The 23,208-nt window shown below is 31.6% G+C and overlaps 3 protein-coding genes across 4 annotated transcripts; 1 reads left to right on the top strand and 2 right to left on the bottom strand.

Moving 5' to 3' along the window:
- Positions 1-838: 838 nt before the first annotated feature.
- LOC132742552 (uncharacterized) lies at positions 839-21,680 on the bottom strand. 2 transcript variants are annotated; one of them, XM_060730989.1, is made up of 2 exons: positions 21,384-21,680; positions 839-3,109 (listed from the first exon to the last, which is right to left on the bottom strand). In XM_060730989.1, exon 2 carries the CDS (start codon positions 3,100-3,102, stop codon positions 1,357-1,359), a length of 1,746 nt encoding a protein of 581 aa, XP_060586972.1. In that variant the 5' UTR covers positions 3,103-3,109; positions 21,384-21,680; the 3' UTR covers positions 839-1,356. The 2 variants fall into 2 exon arrangements, with proteins under 2 accessions (XP_060586972.1, XP_060586971.1); XM_060730988.1 differs by lacking the exon at positions 21,384-21,680 and adding an exon at positions 4,008-4,305.
- On the top strand, positions 10,849-17,809 carry LOC132742551 (bridge-like lipid transfer protein family member 1). Its single transcript, XM_060730987.1, has 5 exons — positions 10,849-11,020; positions 11,409-11,582; positions 12,227-12,355; positions 12,914-13,046; positions 13,784-17,809. The coding sequence occupies exons 1-5, from the start codon at positions 10,954-10,956 to the stop codon at positions 13,992-13,994; spliced, it is 714 nt and encodes a 237-aa protein (XP_060586970.1). The 5' UTR covers positions 10,849-10,953; the 3' UTR covers positions 13,995-17,809.
- On the bottom strand, positions 18,275-19,746 carry LOC132742549 (E3 ubiquitin-protein ligase TRIM71-like). The gene has a single exon (XM_060730986.1). The coding sequence runs from the start codon at positions 19,722-19,724 to the stop codon at positions 18,552-18,554; it is 1,173 nt and encodes a 390-aa protein (XP_060586969.1). The 5' UTR covers positions 19,725-19,746; the 3' UTR covers positions 18,275-18,551.
- Positions 21,681-23,208: the final 1,528 nt, after the last annotated feature.

The raw sequence follows: 23,208 nt of genomic DNA, 5'->3' as shown, positions 1-23,208 counted from the left end.
TGTCTCTTTTGATTGCAAATAAAATAATTGCCACTCTAAGCAACACATATAAAATTATTGCTTTCCTAGCAATACAATTAAATTATTGCCTGTAACATAATGAAATCATTGTCCTTGGTCTGAAAGAAAAATAACTGCTAAAAGTTTTCATTTAAACTGTAAGGACTGCTTTTACGTTGATTAAGTTCATGCAAGTATATTGTGAATAATTATTACAAGGAGATATATCTCACTCAGTGAGTTAATTATGTTTTAATTGGCTTTCAGTTTTTATAAGAAATTAAAAAATATATTCATGTACTTATATAGTTTCACATTTCATTATGAAATAAATAATTATGTTCAAATTTGTATATGCTTCATGTTTTTTTGCTGTTGTTCTGTATGTTGGTTCCTCCCTAATCCAAATAATGTACTACTGTAACAGCTACATGTTTATTTATTCTTCATTTATGTTTCCTACAAGATCAGTTTAATAACAATATACTTATGTAAAGTAAAAAAGTTATATATCACTTTAAATTATGTTGTAATGATTAGCAAATATTACAAGTTGATTTAATAGCTTGACAGCTTATACCTTCATGGTCTATGTATGATTTCCTTGTTATTGTTGATGATAATAAAGTCATATAATATATTGAAATTCAGAATATGTTTTTCTTTCTTTCTTTATCTTTTAAGCAGCAACAGACTCAATATATACAACCAGTGCAAAGCAAGATAGGAGTGTGTTGTCTGATCATAATTTGCCCTGCTGACTATTCAATCAGTTGATATGTTGATATATCATGGAAAGATTACCTACTTCTGGAAATATATAAAGGAAGGAAAAATGTCACAGTTACACAATTTATTACATACTTATAGATGAAATATTGAGAAATATTGATGAAATAAAATGCGTATTTTTATTTTCCGTATTTTCACTGTAAAAAATTATTTTTCAATGTGGTATAACATATTTTCCGTATTTTCACTGGTGTCTAGACGGACTTCTTTCTTTTAAATTCTGCCAGTACACAACATTTAAGGGAAAGTCTTTCAAATTGTAATGTCAGAAAAGAGGAAAATGTATATAATAAACAGAAAATTCAAGCTTTTTTCTGTAACCACATGATTTATTTTCATCTTGTGGCATGAAAATTAACATTTTTCACTCGTGGCTACCGCCACTCATGAAATATTTATTTTCACACCACTCGATGAAAATAAATCGTGTATTTACAGAAAAAACTTGAATATCCTCTATATATTTTTATGGTTTATGGTTAACCTTTTATATTTTTTCAGAATAATAAATTTCCAGGTATGTTAACTCCATGTATTCAGAAATGTTTCTTTTTTTGTTCCAGTTTATGACAGTTTATAGATGTAAATGGTGTTATTTTTATTTTCATTTGAAGTAAAACAACTAAAATACAACTTCTTTGTTTCCTCAGACCAACATACAGCATATGGAGCAATCACATCCTGCAGTACAACCTTTCCTGTAGAGCAGTCTTCTGATATCTCTTCTATAACAGCTCTGTCCCAGACACACACAAAGACAGTACCATCATCTGATATTCCTGTTGGCTTACCTGTACAGCTATAACTGCCTATCACATCACCCTGCCAGTTTATTCTTGTTACCGATTTCATCCCAGTGTCAGATACATAGATAGAACTTTTATTACATGTTACAGTATATGGTTCTTTGAAAATATTTTTATCATCAATTGTTGTCAGCATAGTGCCATTCATTTCAAGGATCTGGAGTTTTCCAGGATAGTAGTATGTCACAACAAGTTTATCTTGGTAACAGCAAATACCATAACAGCCTCCATTCACTTTCATAGTGTGCTTCTTTTTAAGTTTGTTTGATGAGATTGATATAAACTGTATTGTTTGTTTGTGAGGAAGTGTGACAGCAAGGTCAGAACTGGTTACCGTGGTGATATCCCATGGGTTAGCATCTAGTTGTAGTTGATCAGACACAGATTGTCTGCTGGTAACCACCATCTTTACAGCTTTGTTATTGCGGTCAGTTATGATAAGAAGATCAGGAGTCAGCAGAGTCATTCCTGTTATCCAGCACTTGTCTTTATCTTTTGATGTCTTCACACTGATTTCTCCCTGATGTGAAGATTGTCTAGACTTTATTTGTACAGATGGAGATTTTATTTTTAAAGTTTTTTGTGTCAATGTACCCAAAGACTTCTCTGTTTTAAGAAAATCTAATATTGCCTCATTTGCTTTAAATTTGTGTTTTTTGATATCATATGATGAAAGTTGTAGTTTATTTCCCTCCACATTTTTCATTGTTTTCTCTGCAAGTTTAAGTTCCATGAAGAGTTTATCAGCTTGTTTTGATGTGTTGAGTTGTTTGATGGTGTCTGATGATGTTTTCAGAGATTTGGTTATATCTTCACATGTTGTTTCTACTGCTTTCAGATGTTTGTTGTTTTCTTGTTCTATGACTTTAGCTGCATCTTCAATCTGTCTCTCCAGTTCATCTAGTCTTTGGTTGATTTCTTGCCGAAATTTTTTAATGTCTGCTAATGCATCTTTAAGAGAGCTGTTGGACATATGTGTCATCTTTTTGGCATCTTCCACAAACTGCTGGTATTGGTCAGAAGAGCTATTTATTGCTTTCAAAATATCTTGACATTCTTTGCTGTCTATTATGTTACCAGAAATATCGGGTATATAGTTGACCTTACAGGATGTAGCTTGGTGTTCAAGGGTAACACACACACTGCAAAGTAATTCTTTATGGTCGTGGCAGTAGAACTTGATAATTTCTTTCGGGTGTTTGGAACAGGGTGTGATAAGTGTATCAGACTGGCCAGTGTGGGTGCATGATGTGGTTTGATGCAGAACTTTAGGCATTCTTGTTGCATCCAGAAGTGTATGATGTTTGGAAAGTTTATGCTTTTTATGGACTGTGAAACAATTCTTGCATAAATGTTCCATGCAATCTGTGCAGTAACCATGGGCAGGAAGTCTGGTTCCTTCCTCATCACAAGGTTGACAGTAAACTTGAAGATCTTCATCTGATGCCATGGATTGTCTTGAAGATGAAAATTGTTTTGATGCTTTTTTTCCTGGGACAGCCATGTTTTATCTGAAATGTAGTATAAATATGTTCAAATGTATTTTAAAGCTACCAAAAGAATGCAATCTACACATTATCAATGGCACTTACAACCTCTGTAAATTACTATAAATAGGTCAAAATATGCAAAAATAGCCCTTACTGCGTTAGTAACGTAGTAGAAATATAGTTATACATACTGAAAAATTCGGTCATTAATCGCTTATAACATGTAAATTTTTACTAGGATTTTGAATATTTATACCTTTCCTAAAGTCTTAGTACATTTTTCTCAGATTTGATTTTATCGAAATATCATGCTCATCTGGAGGCGTGCAGCTTTAAAAATCAAAACATTATATAGTCTAAGATTTAGAAATAAGAATAATTGTACTTTTTGTAAAATGTATATTTTTATTTATTTATTTATTTATTTATTTATTTATTTATTTATTTATTTATTATTTATTTATGATTTATTTATTTGCCCAGATTAACATTTTTAAGTATTTTAATGTCTCAAATAATATAAAAGATATTCATTTTAAACTTGGTCACTATAAAACTTATAATTTATAATGGACAAACAACCCTTAATGTCATTTTGTTAATTATCTCCCTTTTATTTTCTCTATATTTACATAATATTTTCAAAAAGCATCACAGAGATGTTTATCAGAATTATGCCTCTTTTTCTACTTAAATGCATTGATCATTCATTCTGTCAAGTACTGTGAAAAATGGTCACACTGCTCATATTACAGCTCTTGTTACTGTTATATTTACTTACCATAAAAGGCAAGATTAAACTTGTTTAACTATCATTGTTTTAAATTACACGACAAACCGTAAAACTGAAAACATTATATCTTTTAAATGTAATTAATGCATGATTTTATTATTTAGAGAAATTTAAAAGAAATTGTACCTTTATATAATCCTCAAAATGTTTTCACAAATCTTTTTTAAATCATTCGCAGTATGTTCCTCAGGTAAAATGTTGACTGTAAATATTTTCCTGTCGCTATTGGATTCTTTCATGGAATTTGATACCAAAATTTACTTCCTTGTTCTGCAACATTGATTTTTACAGTGTATACATTACAGACAACACTGACATATTTTGTAAATTAATTAAGTAAAATTTATATCAAATCTACTAAATTTTATAGCTTTGTAAGTTTAACCCTTCATCTTAATTTCGTTCAGACTATGGCAAAAAGTTTAATCATATAAACTTCAGCTAGTTTATCAGTGTGTATACATTTAAGTTAACATGTATATGAATCATTTATACTGTGTTGTTAAAATTTCATAATAAAGAGGTTGTAAATCAGATTTAATACGACATTATATTTGATTTAGTAATAATGCACGGAGGGGGGCCTTATGCCTTAGCAATACGAAAGAATTCTTCTTGTCTTCTTATGAAACCATTGTCCTTGATCAGGAAGAAAAAAACTTCATGCTCTATATACAACTATACTGCTGTACAGTTTATAGCTGCATGTTCTATATATGACTTCACATCTATACAGTTTAAAGCTGCATGCTCAATATAGGACAGTTTATAGCTGCATGCTCTATATAGGACTATACATCTGTACAGTTTAAAGCTGCATGTTCTATTTACAACTTTACATCAGCTGCTTGTTCTATATACTACTTTATATCTGTACAGTTTATAGCTGCATGTTCTATATACGACTTCACATCTATACAGTTTAAAGCTGCATGCTCTATATAGGACAGTTTATAGCTACATGCTCTATATAGGACTATACATCTGTACAGTTTATAGCTGCATGCTCTATATACGACTTTACATTTGTGCAGTTTAGCGTTGCATGCTCATCATACTTCTTTAAACCTGTGCAGTTCATAGCTGCATGCTCTCTATACCACTTTACATCTGTACAGTAACTGTTAATAGCTGCATGTTCAATATACGATTTTACAGATGTACAGTTTATAGCTGCATGCTCTATTTAGGACTTTACATCCGTACAGTTTACATCTGAATGCCCTAGGTACTACTTTACATCTGTACAGTTTATAGCTGCGCGCTCATTATACTTCTTTAAACCCGTGCAGTTTATAGCTGCAAGCTCAATATACTACTTTACATCTGTACAATTTATAGCTGCATGCTCTATATACTAGTTTACACCTTTACAGTTTATAGCTGCATGCTCCATATACTACATGACACCCGTGCAGTTTAGAGCTGCATGCTCTATAATATACTACTTTACATCTGTACAGTTTATAGCTCGTGCTCTATATACGACTTTACATATGTACAGTTTATAGCTGCATGCTCTATAAACGACTATACATCCGTCAAGTTTATATCTGCATGTTCTATATACGACTACATCTTTACAGTTTATAGCTTCATGCTCTAAATACTAATTTATATCTGTACAGTTTATAGCTGCATGCTCATTATACTTCTTTAAACCCGTGCAGTTTATAGCTGCATGCTCTGTAATCAACATTACACCTGTACAGTTTATAGCTGCATGCCCTATATACTACTTTACATCTGTACCGTTTATAGCTGCATGTTCTATATACTACTTTACATCTGTACAGTTTATAGCTGCATGTTCTATATACTAGTAATACTTAACATCTGAAAAGTTTATAGCTGCATGTTCTATATACTACTTTACATCGGTACAGTTTATAGCTGCATGTTCTATATACTACTTTACATCTGTAAAGTTTATAGCTGCATGTTCTATATACTACTTTACATCTGTAAAGTTTATAGCTGCATGTTCTATATACTACTTTACATCGGTACAGTTTATAGCTTCATGTTCTATATACTACTTTACATCTGTAAAGTTTATAGCTGCATGATCTATATATGACTTTACATCTGTACAGTTTATAGCTGCATGATCTATATATGACTTTACATCTGTACAGTTTATAGCTGCATGCTCATTATACTTCTTTACATCTGTAAAGTTTAGAGCTGCATGCTCTATATACGACTTCACATCTGTTCAGTTTATAGCCGCATGCTCTATAAACCAATTAAAACCTTTGCAGTTTATAGCTGCATGATCTATATACGACTTTACACCTGTACAGTTTATAGCTACATGCTCTATATACGACTTTACATCTGTACAGATATAGCTGCATGCTCTATATACTACTTTAAATATGTACAGTTTATAGCTGCATGTTCTATATATGACTTTACATCTGTACAGTTTAAAGCTGCATGCTGTAAATACTACTATACATCCTACAGTTTACAGCTGAATGCTTTATTTACGACTTTATATCTGCACAGTTTATAGCTATAAACTATAGCTATAGCTGCATGCTCTCTTTATGACTTTACACCTACACAGTTTATAGCTGCATGCTCTATATACGACTTTATACCTATATCGTTTATAGCTGCATGCTTTTTATACGACTATACAGTACTGTACTTTTTATAGCTGCATGCCCTATATACTACTTTATAGCTGAACAGTCGCTGGACCCTGAATAGCTAATTAGTTCTTCCAATGCGGATGTGCAGTATTTGTGGCATCAGTCTATATCATTGCAAGAAACTTTGTCTTTAAAGCAGCACGCCTCCAGATTCATGCTTATTTTCAAAAAAAAATTGAAAATGAATTTAAATGTGAAATATGTGAAGTAACCAAAAGGAAGCAATATACACATTTTCAATTGCACTAACAAACCACGTAAATTACCTAAAATGTGGTCAAAATATGCCTATATGGCCTTAAATGCGTTAGTAAAGCAATAGAAATATAGTTGTAGATACTGCAAAATCAGTCATTAATCGCACATAATATGTAAAATATATATTGAATCTTGAAGCTTTTTACTTTTCCTTACATCTTAGTACATTTTTCTCAAGTTTGATTTTATGAAATATTTTGACTCATCTGGAGGCATGTAGCTTTAACTTAGTCAAGGAAAATGTTAACATCCACAACACATAAAAGGTTGACATATCTAATATCTGAAGTAAATTCCTTAAGATGTACAAAGTATGATTATTTTATTTTTTTTATTTTTTTATTGGGTTTTACGTCACATCGACACAGTATAGGTCATATCGTGACGTTCCAGCTTTACTTGTGGAGGAAGACCTCAGGTGCCCTTCTGTGCATTATTTCCGGCATAAACGGGCACCTGAAAGTATGATTGAAACGAAATATAACTGCATAATAACTATCACATAAACCATGGCGCAGGAGCGTAATAAAGTCATTTAATAACAAGAATTATCTGAGGACAGTAACGCTCCACTATTCGAAAAAGTTGTCACAAGGGTGTCTCATTGAGTATGATAATGCTTACCTATATGAAACATAAAATTGTCCGAAAAGGTACAAAGGCTTGTTATTAAGATGTTATATCGAGTAAATCACTGCTTTGTTATTACGAATGCATAAAATTTTCCCAATAAAGGCACAAATCTTTCAGTAGTTATGGAGATACCAGCTTAAAAGCAAAACCTTTACCAAGAATTTCTAAGCCGAAAAAGGGGAAAATATGAAAACAACAAATCAAGAGTTATGGGACTTGTGCCAATCATGCAAGATAATCACACACAAAAAGTGTGTGAAGTTTCAATCCATTCCCATTAGTAGCTATGGAGATACCAGCTAACACGCAAAAACTTAACCAAGAATTTCTAAGTCGAAAAAGGAGCATAATTATGCAAAAAAAAGCAAATCAGAGTAATGCAACTTGTGCCAATCATGTTAGATAATCAAAGAGACCAAGTGTGTGAAGTTTCAATCCATTCCCTTCAGCAGTTATGGAGATACCAGCATACACGCAAAAACTTAACAAAGAATTTCTAAGTCGAAAAAGGGGCATAATTATGCAAAAAAGCAAATCAGAGTTATGTGACTTGTGCCAATCATGTTAGATAATCACAGAGAACAAGTGTGTGAAGTTTCAATCCATTCCCTTCAGTAGTTATGGAGATACCAGCTTACACGCAAAAACTTAACCAAGAATTTCTAAGTCGAAAAAGGGGCATAATTATGCAAAAAAAGCAAATCAGAGTTATGCGACTTGTGCCAATCATGTTAGATTATCACAGAGAACAAGTGTGTGAAGTTTCAATACATTCCCTTCAGTAGTTTTTGAGATACCAGCTAACACGCAAAAACTTAACCAAGAATTTCTAAGTCGAAAAAGGGGCATAATTATGCAAAAAAGCAAATCAGAGTTATGTGACTTGTGCCAATCATGTTAGATAATCTATGAAAACAAGTGTGTAAAGTTTCAATCCATTTCCTTCAATAGTTATGGAGATACCAGCTTACACGCAAAAATTAACCAAGAATTTCTAAGTCGAAAAAGGGGCATAATTATGCAAAAAAAGCAAATCAGAGTTATGCGACTTGTGCCAATCATGTTAGTTTATCACAGAGAACAAGTGTGTGAAGTTTCAATACATTCCCTTCAGTAGTTTTTGAGATACCAGCTAACATGCAAAAACTTAACCAAGAATTTCTAAGTCGAAAAAGGGGCATAATTATGCAAAAAAGCAAATCAGAGTTATGTGACTTGTGTCAATCATGTTAGATAATCAATGAAAACAAGTGTGTAAAGTTTCAATCCATTTCCTTCAATAGTTATGGAGATACCAGCTTACACGCAAAAACTTAACCAAGAATTTCTAAGTCGAAAAAGGGGCATGATTATGCAAAAAAAGCAAATCAGAGTTATGCGACTTGAGCCAATCATGTTAGATAATCACAGAGAACAAGTGTGTGAAGTTTCAATACATTCCCTTCAGCAGTTTTTGAGATACCAGCTAACACGCAAAAACTTAACCAAGAATTTCTAAGTGGAAAAATGGGCATAATTATGCAAAAAAGCAAATCAGAGTTATGTGACTTGTGCCAATCATGTTAGATAATCTATGAAAACAAGTGTGTAAAGTTTCAATCCATTTCCTTCAATAGTTATGGAGATACCAGCTTACACGCAAAAACTTAACCAAGAATTTCTAAGTCGATAAAGGAGCATAATTATGCAAAAAAAGCAAATCAGAGTTATGTGACTTGTGCCAATCATGTGAGATAATCTATGAAAACAAGTGTGTGAAGTTTCAATACATTCCCTTCAGTAGTTTTTGAGATACCAGCTTACACGCAAAAACTTAACCAAGAATTTCTAAGTCGAAAAAGGGGCATAATTATGCAAAAAAAGCAAATCAGAGTTATGCGACTTGTGCCAATCATGTTAGATAATCACAGAGAACAAGTGTGTGAAGTTTCAATACATTCCCTTCAGTAGTTTTTGAGATACCAGCTTACACGCAAAAACTTAAACACAGGGACGCTGACAAATGGGTGACTGCATTAGCTCAATTATTATGCGAATAGTCGAGCTAAAAACGATATTACACTAGTGTTATAAAACTTTGACATGCGCTATATATACACATGGCGTTAAAGCGCTTATGTTAGCGTTAACTCTATAGGCATGTCTATGAAAAATGACTCCTTTTAACAGTTCTTATTTTATATATGTGATAAGTAGAATATTATATTTGTGTAGATTCAATACTAAATTTATTGAACGAGTTGAATAAAACAATATTATGCTGACCAGAGGCTCACATAATATGATTTATTCAACTTGTTTAATAAAGTTTGTATTAAACCTACACTCATTAACTATTCACTATCACATAAACTGAGGCGCGTAAGTGTAATAAAGACATTTAATAAAAACTATATTACACTAGTGTAATAACACTTTGACGTGACATCATTTGCGCTATATATAAACATAGCGTTAAAGCGCGTTAATGTTAGCAGTACACTATAGGTGCGTCTATGAAAAAAGAATCCTTGTAACAGTTCTTATTTTATATATGTGATAAATTGAATATTACATTCGTGTAGATTCAATACTAAATTTATTGAACTTATTGAATAAAACAATATTATGCTCGCATATGATTTTATTCATTTTGTTCAATAAATTTAGTATTAAAACTACACTCATTTAATATCCTCTATATAAAAAATAATCAGTGAATTATAGGTTAAGACAGCATTCTATATACTTTTAGAGCTAAAAATTACAAACAAATGTCTTGATTTTATTTCTGTTTTATTTAGTAGATTTTTCATATATAGAGACTAGCATATAAATAGTAACATAAATAGAGAATAATCTTACCTAACAGATAAACTGGCAAACGGCAAACTATGATTTAATAAATGCAAAAACATAAACTTATTTGGTGACCTGTTTTAAAAGATATCTATTATTTTCTAAAGAAAATATCCACTATACACGTAGGTGTACAAAAACAATACATATATGTAAAAAAAAAAAATATTTAAAATTTTTGAATTCATAAAAAAATCTAGAAACAAATTTAGAAATTGGACATACTGAAAACAGATATGTATTGGCTGTCATAAAAGCCAGTTTCTATAAATTTAAAATATTTCAACATTTTAACACAAAGTTTATTCTATACAGCATAGAAATACTCATATATGCAATTTTACATTTTTGATAAATATATTCATATATAACAAAAATTGTTTGTTAAATCTCTGTGTGGGTCTGTCTGTTTAGCTCAATAGATTAGAGAATCGGATAATCCAGGGGTTGCTTTTTCGGTTTGAGCTGGAGACTTCATAATAATGTCTGCTCAATTCAAATTATTTTTTAGTTTTAACATTGAACTGCATCAACCCTTCTTTCTGATCTTATTTTTACATTAACTTTGAATTTCAGGAACTCATATTGTGCAGGACCTTACATTCTATGTGGGTCATGACCTCACATCTCACCAGGAGAAGAATGTGGCAAACGTTCTGAAGATCTCACGAGGACATTCCATGCTACCGACATTTACTAATGCCCATGAGTGGTTCCATTATGCCTTCTCTAACACAGAAATTAAAGGTGAAGTAAAAAAATATGAAATATTCGTACTCACAACTTAATACTACCATTTCTGCTCAATAAAACGTTCATATTCAGCTTAAATACATGTGTATGTAGTTGCTTGGCTTTGCTGAATCAATTTGGAATATTAATGTTTTCATGCTTTAAAACAAGGCATACTTGTAGAGTAGGAAACAAAAATATGTATGATTATTTGTTTAAAGTAGCATATATAACTTTTTAAGATTATTGTTGATCACACACACACAGGTTTTGGTGCATAATGCTATCGTGAGAATTTGTTATTTTTCAATAATGTATTCTCTTAATAAAGAATCCATTTAAAAGAACATACTTTTAAATGAGTGTTTGAATACATTAAAATAATGAAAACAATATTTTGTAGATCTCGACTCATTTCCAAGAATGCAACGTGCTGGTATTGAGAGTCCATCAGATTATCGTAAACGTAAATACATGGATTATAATCATGATTGTGAGATGATATTTGCCTTACCATCTCTACAATTACAGCTTAGAACCACACATCAACAGTCAGAACAGGAACCAGTCGATGATGGTATGTCTAAAAATAGAATATATTAGTTTTTGTGGGTTTTTTTTGTTGTATGTTGATTAAAAGGTCGTGTACATAGTAATTAGTGATGGAAACAAGAGTGACTGACTATCTGTCACAGTATTTCAAAAGTCAAAGGTCAAGGTCACTAGAGATGATAACATATTCAGATATTGTCTGGAGCATATATCCTACATGCATGGAGGAATTCAATGTTATTTTATAGAATTGTTCACTTCCATGAGATGTAGTGTTCTTAGCATGAATTAGGTCTCTAGGTTTAGGTCACACATTAAAAAATTCAGGTCAATGCAACCAAGGTTCAAGGTCAAACATATAGGTAACATTTTAGATAAAATACAAAAGTATGTCATAGGAACCAACTTGCTTGCCACACTTCTTATTGCCCACATCACCACCAAAAGCTTTTGATGGGTGTATTTTGTGATTTTGTCACCTTTGTTAAAACCTAAATTTTAAACCATATATTTCTAACTATATCTAGAACATAAACTTTTCATTCCTATTTCTTATAACTCCTACAGTTGTTAACTATTGATATTAAGATACATTATTAAGTTTGAATATTACCGATTTGTGTCTTTGTTACTGTATTTAGATGAAGAACCATTTGTCTTTTTTTTCAGATCCAAAACCAGTTGTAGAGTGTAGTTTTGTGCCCGAATTTGAGGACCATATTTATGTTGCCATGGATGCAGAAGTTTTCCTATTCTTACATGACCTTGTCATGGCATATATTTCTGAAAAAGATAAAGGTAATTTGGCTGTGAATTTGTGCAATTTAACCATTCTGTCTGAGTTTTGAACATTTTTAATCTAGGAAACACCTTTTTTCAATGGTTATTACATTGCTAGCATAGATAATTACACTGGTGACATAGGCAATATCACTTGTGGATTAGGTTATTACACTGATGGCAAAGGCAATTACACTAGTGACATAGCTTATTACATTGATATCATTGGTTATTCTGTTGGTAGCATGAGTGATGACACTGGTGGCATAGGTTTTTACAATTATAACATTGGTTATTATATTGTTAGCATACATGTAGGTTATTATACTGGTGGCATAGAAAATTAAACTGGTGGCATAGAAAATAACTTTACCGACATAGGTAAGTCATTATGGTCACTCATGCTAGATGGGTATGTTTCTTTTAATTTAATAGCAGATTATTTTATATTCTTATTGTACAACCCCTATGAGAATTGACTGTAATATAATTATGGAAACAGCATATTTATTGTAGAGATTCATCATGATAATAAAATTCGAATGATTTAAATGATATATGCTATTATCAATATAGGTGCTCGTTCATCAGTAGCAGGGACATGTGGCAAGTCGGCAAAGAAAAAGGAAATAATTGATCCAGTAATCGTGTTACAACAAGACTGGCGAGAATATGAATGTAAAACATGGCACATGGAACCAACTGTCAGGTATGGTTACTATAAGTATTGTTACTAGCCTCTGGCCCAATTTTCAGAAAGGGATCACGATCAAATTCTATGTCCACTGTAGTATTTCTAGAGCTGTTGCCCTTGAATTAGTAAAAATTGCAATTTTCAACATCTCAAAATGTTTTTGGCCTAGAGCCATGCAACTTAACTGACAAGTTGGTCAGCATGTGTAGTGTTTTGCACTTGGGGTTTGAGTGTGGATTAATTCAGTATTTGTAGAGTAAATGCCCTTGACTAAGTAAAATCCATTTCAAAATGTTGTGTTATGGGTATTGAGTGCTTGAGTTAGAATCAACCAACTTTACAGGAATGATGATCAACATCACTGTGATGCTGTGCACCTGGTTTTCTGCATGTGGATTTTTCAGTTTTGTTTGAGTTATTGTCCTCGACTTAATATAAATTTGCCATTTTCAAGTTGTTCATAGCATACAGTGTAAAAAACTATTTTTAAATTGTTTTTTTAGCATATTGAATATTTCTATATTTCATTGGTGTTTCTTAAAAAAAAACACTTGAATCTCTAGTATTGAACTTAAAAGTTAAATACCTGATCTCCTCTTTGTATTATTTCTGGAAAAACTTCCTTATGCTTAAAATGTTTACCTTTTGAAGTGAGAAAGTACTTAGGTATTTGGTTTTAATGAAGGAAATGAAAAGTAATAATGAAGATCTCCTGTTGGCCATTTTAATAACACTTTTGTATTTATTTTCAGACTTCTTCACTGGGCCAGTAAGCAGATAGATCCTGTTGGTGTGGATTATATTCTTCAGAAGCTTGGTTTTACCCATGCCAGAGTTACAATACCTAAATGGATGCAGCGAGGTTTCATGGATCCGTCTGATAAAATTCTTTCCATGCTTGTTAACAAAATGATAGTCATGTTACGGGATGCCCCTAATGCAGAATCTCCTAAAAAGACTTGAAGTAACATGATGAAGTAACATAATTAAACAAAAGTGTTTACATGATGATGAGACATTATTGTATTATGAAGTAACATGATTAAACCAAGATATGACCACCGGAACTTATAACATAATTGTTCATCTTTCCAGTGAACCAGTTTAATTTTATCTTGGAATGTTCATGTGCACGGTGAAGAACCATAGTTTTAAAGAAAAGCAACAGGATACCTAAATATTTCCTGTAACAAAGAAATAATTGTTTATTTGATCAGCTTTTTAAGTAGTTTTATGATAAATTGTCCCTATGATTATTGTTCAGTCATGAAGTAAAGATAACTTTTGTAAGAAAGAAGTACCATGATGTTATGTGTCATGTTAGTGAAATATAGTTTATGTGAATGTAGATAAAGTGAATCATTTGTAAAATAAACAGACAGTATATTTAATCTCTATGTTGTATATAGAAAATTTTAATCTGAAAGTGCTTTTAAACGATTTTATTTTGGACATGTAAAAAGGTATTGTATCTCTAAATTATAACGATATTCAAGGACTGAATCAAGGATTTTATTGATATTTTAAGAAACAAATGTATTCAGGAATTATCATTCTAGTTATAAAGATTTTTCACATGATATATGACTTAGTATAACCAGTTATAATCTTACAATTAATGAACCACAGTACAATGATTATATAGCAAATTAAACCAGCTGTGTATAATTATGGATAATACAATTGTCCAATTAAAATTGATATTACAATCATGCAGTATTATAATATGTATCTACAAAATTTGTATTCATTATTTTAAATTGTCTTTCTGATAACCCAGTAGTAAACTGGTCTGTGGTGTGACTTGAATTCCTTTGAACATGACATAATTTTACTAGGTGTTTATAGGGTGTAGATGTATGTAAATGTAATAACATTCTAATTAGAGAAATTATATGGCAAAAAAACTTATTAAAAGTTAATAGATTTTGAAATATGCCTTTTTGGAGAACATGTTAGAAAAATATACATATAAATCAAACAATCAGGCGTAATATTTTTGTTTTACAGCCTTTGTCTTTGACTTTGTACGACGTCCCTCGTATAAATCACACAATTAGGTTTAGATGATGTGATAGAGTAGCTGAGAATCATGTTAATGTACATGTACTTGTATGTGATTGTAATTGAATGATACATGCAGCTTTTTTGTTTGTTTGTATTTACTGTTTTCAAAGCAATCCTCGAACACTTAACATCAGACATTTGTTTTCTGTTAATTCAAATTATGTTTTTATAAGTAGTATGTTTTTTTTTCACTATTATATTGTTTGTTTTTAAAGATAAAGATTGTAAGTGTTGTGGTTTTACCTTAGATGTTACTTTTCCATTTGCTCAATAAATCATTATGTTATTTCTGCATAATATTCAGTTTCATACCGTTTATAACATGTAGTAATTATATTTATTGTGTAGGTTATTTTCGTATTTTGTTTGTAATAAGGAAATTCTATTTATAGCAATTGTATTTAAAATATTTATTAAGTGTTCCCTGCTTAATTCTTTCAATGAATTTATTATGTTTTAAAATTTGAGCAGTCTGTTTTGGAATTTAAGGAATTTCATTAAAAAAAAATAAATATAAAAATAGAGTCTGGTAGATTTTCAGAGGAGGCATTACACTGTTGACTTACTTATTTTAATTTTAATCATGATACCCCTTATTTGACAATGGACAGTTCCAGAAAATGGAATTTAGACCAGTCCATTAAAGACTTCAGTCGGATAAGGGCCGGTGATTTCTTCTTAAATATAGAAAATGAAAATCAATGTTTGAAGTGAAATTTGCAATGTTTGTTCTTTCTGTTTTGGGGTTAAATTATTGGAAAGTCTATTATAATTTTACAATTGTAAATAAATGGCTAGGCTCTCTTTGTACATATGAAATCTGCATATTTTAAAAACTATATTCGTAGTTTGGTTGTATTGTTTTATTTTATATTTTCGTGATATTGCAAATATCAGAAATATGTCCTGGTTTATATTCTGAAGTCGAGGATGGCTGGGGTAACAAGTATATACCTGTCAAAGTGCAATACTGTATAGATTTTAAGACTTCTGGTTTTTTGTTCTGTCATGCTTTATATTGGATTTTTTTTCTGTTTGTTATATGATTCCATTTGCATTTATTATTACCTCTAAGTAACTTTATGTTCTGTTGTGTCACAAATTTTACCATTTTTTATATATTTTTTTTTGGCTCTTAAAATTGTCCAACACAATATTTCATTGGATACCTTGGTCTTGTACAAGGATTATAGACAGTGACATTAATTTGTAAAGGGTAACTTTATTCATTCAAGATTTATATAAATTATAATCAATTTCTGTATTTAGCTGCTGCATTATCCGCTAGAAGTAATTTCAATTTTTCTGATAAATTACCATCTCCCTTGACAAAGGAGCAAATAATTAATTCTCCAGTGAGAACAAAAATAATTGCGAAAGAAAATAATTGTTTTCCTTGACAATATATACCAATTATTTTCTGCCTCAACAATAGAATTAATCATTGTCTCTCTTTAAAATACAGTATTTTAATAATCTTACTTAGCAACTGAACGAAAATCATTGTCTTCCCTAGCAACACATTAAAGTAATTGATTTATTAGCAACACAATAGATTTAGTGTCTGTCTTAGCATCACTTAGGAAGAAAGTTAAATAATCGTCTCTTAGAAAAGTTGTGCCCATGGATGAGTGGTTTATGTGGTTTACTTCAAACCACTTGCTTCTCATCTCTGTAGGTCGAATCCTGCCAGGGACTTTGAATTTTTTCATGTGAGGAAGCTATATAGCTAAAAAAAACTGTAGCCACACAATATAATTATTGTCTCTCTTTGTTGCAAATAAAAAATGATGTACGTCCTTAACAAAACAATGAAATTATTGCTTCCTTAGCAACACAGTATGACCAGATGGCAAAGGCCCTTGACTTCGAGCCACCTTCCCCTCACTGCTGTGGGTTCAAGTCCCACCAGGGACATTTGATTCTTTCATGAGATCTCCCTCTACCAGTGTAAAGCTATAATGTCGCCACATGATTGTGCTATAATGTCGCCATATGTTTGTTGCATGTTTATTTATTCTTCATTTATGTTTCGTACAAGATCAGTTTAATAACAATATACAAATGTAATGGAAAAAAGTAACTGTTATACTAGTATATCACTTTAAATTATGTTGTAATGATTATCAAATATTACAAGTTGATTTAAATACTCGACAGCTTATACCTTCATGATCTATGTATGATTTCCTTGTTATTGTTGATGATAATAAAGTCATATAATATATTGAAATTCAGAATATGTTTTTCTTTCTTTCTTTATCTTTTAAGCAGCAATAGATACAACCAGTGCAAAGCAAGACAGGAGTGTGTTGTCTAATCATAATTTGCCCTGCTGACTATTCAATCAGTTGATATGTTGATATATCATGGAAAGATTACCTACTTCTGGAAATATATAAAGGAAGGAAAAATGTCACAGTTACACAATTTATTACATACTTATAGATGAAATATTGAGAAATATTGATGAATAAAATGCGTATTTTTATTTTCTCTGGTGTCTAGACGGACTTCTTTCTTTTAATTTCTGCCAGTACACAACATTTAATGGAAAGTCTTTAAAATTGCAATGTCAGAAAAGAGGAAAATGTATATAATAAACAGAAAATTTAAGCTTTTTTCTGTAACCACATGATTTATTTTCATCTTGTGGCATGAAAATTAACATATTTCACTTGTGGCTACCGCCACTCATGAAATATTTATTTTGACACCACTCAATGAAAATAAATCGTGTATTTACAGAAAAAACTTGAATATCCACTATATATTTTTATGGTTTATGGTTAACCTTTTATATTTTTTCAGAATAATAAATTTACAGGTATGTTAACTCCATGTATTCAGAAATGTTTCTTTTTTTGTCCCAGTTTATGACAGTTTATAGATGTAAATGGTGTTATTGTTTTCATCTTCATTTGAAGTGTAACAACTGAAATACAACTTCTTTGTTTCCTCGGACCAACAAACACCAAATGGACGAATCACATCCTGCAGTAAAACCTTTCCTATAGAGCAGTCGACCGATATCTCTTCTATATCATTTCTCCATGAGTCACACATAAAGACAGTACCATCATTTGATAGTGATATTCCTCTTGGCTCACCTGTACTATAGCTACCTATTACATCACCCTGCCAGTTAAATCTTGTTACTGATTTCATCTTCCTGTCAGATACATAGATAGAACTTTTATTACATATTACATGAAGTGGTTCTTTGAAAAATATTTTTATTATCAAATGTTGTCAGTATAGTGCCATTCATTTCAAGGATCTGGAGTTTTCCAGGATAGTAGTTTGTCACAACAAATTTATCTTGGTAACAGCAAATACCATAACAGCCTCCATTCACTTTCATAGTGCGCTTCTTTTTAAGTTTGTTTGATGAGATTGATATAAACTGTATTGTTTGTTTGTGAGGAAGTGTGACAGCAAGGTCAGAACTGGTTACCGTGGTGATTCCCATGGGTTAGCATCTAGTTGTAGTTGATCAGACACAGATTGTCTGCTGGTAACCACCATCTTTACAGCTTTGTTATTGCGGTCAGTTATGATAAGAAGATCAGGAGTCAGCAGAGTCATTCCTGTTATCCAGCACATGTCTTTATCTTTTGATGTCTTCACACTGATTTCTCCCTGATGTGAAGATCGTCTAGACTTTATTTGTACAGATGGAAATTTTATTTTTAAAGTTTTTTGTGTCAATGTACCCAAAGACTTCTCTGTTTTAAGAAGATCTAATATTGCATCATTTGTTTTAAAGTTAAATTCTTTGATATCATATGATGAAAGTTGTAGTTTCTTTCCCTCCACATTTTTCAATGTTTTCTCTACAAGTTTAAGTTCCATGAAGAGTTTATCAGCTTGTTTTGATGTGTTAAGTTGTTTGATGGTATCTGATGATGTCTTCAGAGATTTCGTTATATCTTCACATGTTGTTTCTACTGCTTTCAGATGTTTGTTATTTTCTTGTTCTACGACTTTAGCTGCATCTTCAATTTGTCTCTCCAGTTCATCTAGTCTTTGGTTGATTTCTTGTCGAAACTTTCTAATATCTGATAATGCATCTTTGAGAGAGCTGTTGGACTTATTTGTCATCTTTTTGGCATCTTCCACAAACTGCTGATATTGGTAAGAAGTACTATTTACTGCTTTCAAAATATCTTGACATTCTTTGCTGTCTGTCATATTACCAGATATATCGGGTATGTAGTTTACTTTGCAGGATGTAGCTTGGTGTTCAAGGGTAACACACACACTGCAGAGTAATTCTTCATGGTCGAGGCAGTAGAACTTGATCATTTCTTTCGGGTGTTTGCAACAGGGTGTGGTAAGTTCATCAGACTGGCCTGTGTGGGTAGATGTTGAGGGTTGATGCAAAACTTTAGGCATTCTTGTTGCATCTAGAAGTGTATGATGTTTGGAAAGTTTATGCTTTAGATGGACTGTGAAACAATTCTTGCACAAATGTTCCTTGCAATCTGTGCAGTAACCATGGGCAGGAAGTCTGGTTCCTTCCTCATCACAAGGTTGACAGTAAACTTGAAGATCTTCATCTGATGCCATGGATTGTGTTGAAGATGAAAATTGTTTTGATGCTTTTTTTCCTGGGACAGCCATGTTTATCTGAAATGCATTATAAATATGTTTATTTCAGGTTTGTCTAATTTTCCTCTTTGTGAATATAATAAGAGAACTTAGGCAGTCAATATGAAACAGGGACATTAACTTCCTTACTTACTAACATATCTTATTGAGTAAACAATGATTAGGGAATATCTACAGATTATACTTTGTATACTTCTTGCATCATGGGATTTCAAAATAAATTTGCAAACATGATAACCATAAGAAGTCAAAATTGTGCTAGAACTAGGTCCGTGCCTTTCAGAGTTAAGGTTGTTTTATAAGGTCATGGTCAAATCGGTTTCAGCGTATGAATTGGCCGTAACTTGATGGATGTTGAAATATTTGGGACTTGTCTTCACCAAAGTAACACCCAAGTAAGTGCCACCCACCTCGGCAATTTTAAGAACAAGGTCTATATGGAGGTCATAGGTCAAATTTTGACTGGCTTAAAATTTAATCATTTCATGATGTCCAAACATTGGAAGTAAATATGTTGAATGGGGGTATCTGTATCATATGGACACATTTCTAGTCTACATGGTTCTTTATATAAATGCATGTACATGTAATATGTTCCTTGACAAATTAAGCTAGATTAATCATAGTGGAATATTCAACATAAAGTTTTCTTTGAAGGTTTTTGAGTTTATGGCTTTTACAATAAAAAGTTTTGATGCCTGTATTTAAAATACTGCCGTGTAGTGAGAAAAATTGGTCTGGTTATCTTAAAGCAGCACACCTCCAGATTCATGCTGATTTTTACCAGATTCATGCTGATTTTAATGAAAATGTATTTTAAAGCTACCAAAAGAATGCAATCTACACATTATCTATGGCGCTTACAACTTATGTAAATTACTATAAATAGGTCAAAATATGCAAAAATAGCCCTTACTGCGTTAGTAACGTAGTAGAAATATAGTTATACATACTGAAAAATTCGGTCATTAATCGCTTATAACATGTAAATTTTTACTAGGATTTTGAATATTTATACCTTTCCTAAAGTCTTAGTACATTTTTCTCAGATTTGATTTTATCTCATCTGGAGGCGTGCAGCTTTAAAAATTAAAACATTATTCAGTTTAAGATTTCAACAAATAAGAATAATTGTACTTTTTGTAAAATGTATATTTTTATTTATTAATTAATTAATTAATTAATTTATTTATTTATTTATTTATTTATATATATATATTGCCCAGATTAACATTTTTAAATATTTTTATGTCTCAAATAATATAAAAGATATTCATTTTAAACTTAGAATACTTGGTCACTATAAAACTTATAATCTATAAGGGTCAAATAAACCTTAATGTCATTTTTGTTAATTATCTCCCTTTTATTTTCTCTATATTTACATAATGTTTTCAAAAACCATCACAGAGATGTTTATCAGAATTATGCCTCTTTTTCAACTTAAATGCATTGATCTTCCATTCTGTCAAGTATTGTGAAAAATGGTCACACTGCTCATATTACAGCTCTTGTTACTGCTATATTTAATTACCAAAAAGGCAAGATTAAACTTGTTTAACTATCATTGTTCTAAATTACACGACAAACCGTAAAACTAAAAACATGATATCTTTCAAATGTAATTAATGCATGATTTTATTATTTAGAGAAATTTAAAAGAAATTGTACCTTTATATAATCCTCAAAATGTTTTCACAAGCTTTTTAAATCATTCCCAGTATGTTCCTCAGGTGAAATGTTGACTGTAAATATTTTCCTGTCGCTATTGGATTCTTTCATGGAATTTGAAACCAAAATTTACTTCCTTGTTCTGCAACATTGATTTTTACAGTGTATGCATTTCAAATATTGAAGTTTAAATCTTACCGATAACAATAACATATTTTGTAAATACATTAAGAAATCTATTAGATTTAATCTTTTTAAGTTTCACCCTTAATCTTTATTTCTTTCAGACTGGCAAAAGCTTTAATTATATAAACTTCAGCTAGTTTATCAGTGTGTATACATTTAATGTTTTAATGAGACTTTATGTTTGACTTAGTAAATAATGCACGGAGGGGTGCCTTATGCCTTAGCCATACAATAGAATTCTTGTCTTTCTTAGCCACACAATGAAACTATTGCCCTTGATCTGGAAGAAAAATAGCTGCATGCTCTATACACGACTTCACACCTGTGCAGTTTATAGATGCTTGTTCTATATACCACTACAAACCTGTGCAAATTATAGCTACATATTCTATATACGACTTTACAACTGTACAGTTTATAGCTGCATGGTCTACATACGACTTTACATCTGTACAGTTTATAGCTGCGTGTTCTATATACGACTTGACACCTGTACAGTTTATAGCTGCATGTTCTATATACGACTTTACATCTATACTACAGTTCATAGTTGCAAGCTCTATATACGACTTAAACATCTGAACAGTTAACAGCTGCATGCTCTATATACCACTCTACACCTGTACAGTTTATATCTGCATGCCCCATATGCGACTTTACATCTGTACAGTTTATGGCTGCATGCTCTATATAAGACTTTACACATGTACAGTTTATAGCTGCATCCTCTATATACGACTTTTCATCCGTACAGTTTATAGCTGCATGCTCTATATACGACTTAACATCTGAACAGTTTATAGCTGCAAGCCCTATATTCCACTTGACACCTGTACAGTTTACAGCTGCATGTTCTATATACGACTTTACATCTATACAGTTCATAGCTGCAAGCTCTATATACGACTTTACACCTGTACAGTTTATAGCTGCCCGCTCTATATACGACTTTACATCTGAACAGTTTATAGCTGCATGTTCTATATACGACTTTACACATGTCGAATTATAGCTGCATGCCCTTCATATTACTTTACACCTGTACAGTTTATAGCTGCATGCTCTATATTCCACTTGACACCTGTACAGTTTATAGCTGCATGTTCTATATACGACTTTACACATGTACAGATTATACCTGCATGCCCTACATATTACTTCTCACCTGTACAGTTAATAGCTGCATGCTCTATATTCCACTTTACACCTGTACAGTTTATAGCTGCCCGCTCTATATACGACTTTATATCTGAACAGTTTATATATACGACTTAACACATGTACAGATTATAGCTGCATGCTCTATATACGACTTTACAACTATACAGTTTATACCTGCATGCTCTATATACGATTTCACATCTGTGCAGTTTATAGCTGCATGCTCTATATACGACTTTACATCTGTACAGTTTATAGCTGCATGCCCTACTTACGACTTTACATATGTACAGTTTATAGCTGCATGCACTTTATACGACTTGACACCTCTACAGTTTACAGCTACATGCCCTACTTACAACTTTACATATGTACATTTTATAGCTGCATGCTCTATATACGACTTGACACCTGTACAGTTTATAGCTGCATGCTCTATATACGACTTTACATCTGAAAAGTTTACAGCTGCATGCTT

The sequence above is a fragment of the Ruditapes philippinarum genome, unplaced genomic scaffold, assembly GCF_026571515.1.
Source record: "Ruditapes philippinarum isolate M1 unplaced genomic scaffold, ASM2657151v2 ctg8986_1_1_1_1, whole genome shotgun sequence".
NCBI classification, from domain to species: Eukaryota; Metazoa; Mollusca; class Bivalvia; order Venerida; family Veneridae; genus Ruditapes; species Ruditapes philippinarum.
The sequence above is the reverse complement of the archived record's forward strand: the minus strand, read 5'-3'. Positions and strand labels throughout refer to the sequence as shown.

Bases quoted from the DNA above. Each gene is read 5' to 3' on its own strand.
- LOC132742552 (XM_060730989.1), bottom strand. From the start codon at position 3,102: ATGGCTGTCCCAGGAAAAAAAGCATCAAAACAATTTTCATCTTCAAGA.
- LOC132742551 (XM_060730987.1), top strand. From the start codon at position 10,954: ATGCTACCGACATTTACTAATGCCCATGAGTGGTTCCATTATGCCTTC. The intron at 11,021-11,408 runs GTGAAGTAAAAA...AATATTTTGTAG, and splicing joins CTCTAACACAGAAATTAAAG to ATCTCGACTCATTTCCAAGA. The intron at 11,583-12,226 runs GTATGTCTAAAA...CTTTTTTTTCAG, and splicing joins ACAGGAACCAGTCGATGATG to ATCCAAAACCAGTTGTAGAG.
- LOC132742549 (XM_060730986.1), bottom strand. From the start codon at position 19,724: ATGGCTGTCCCAGGAAAAAAAGCATCAAAACAATTTTCATCTTCAACA.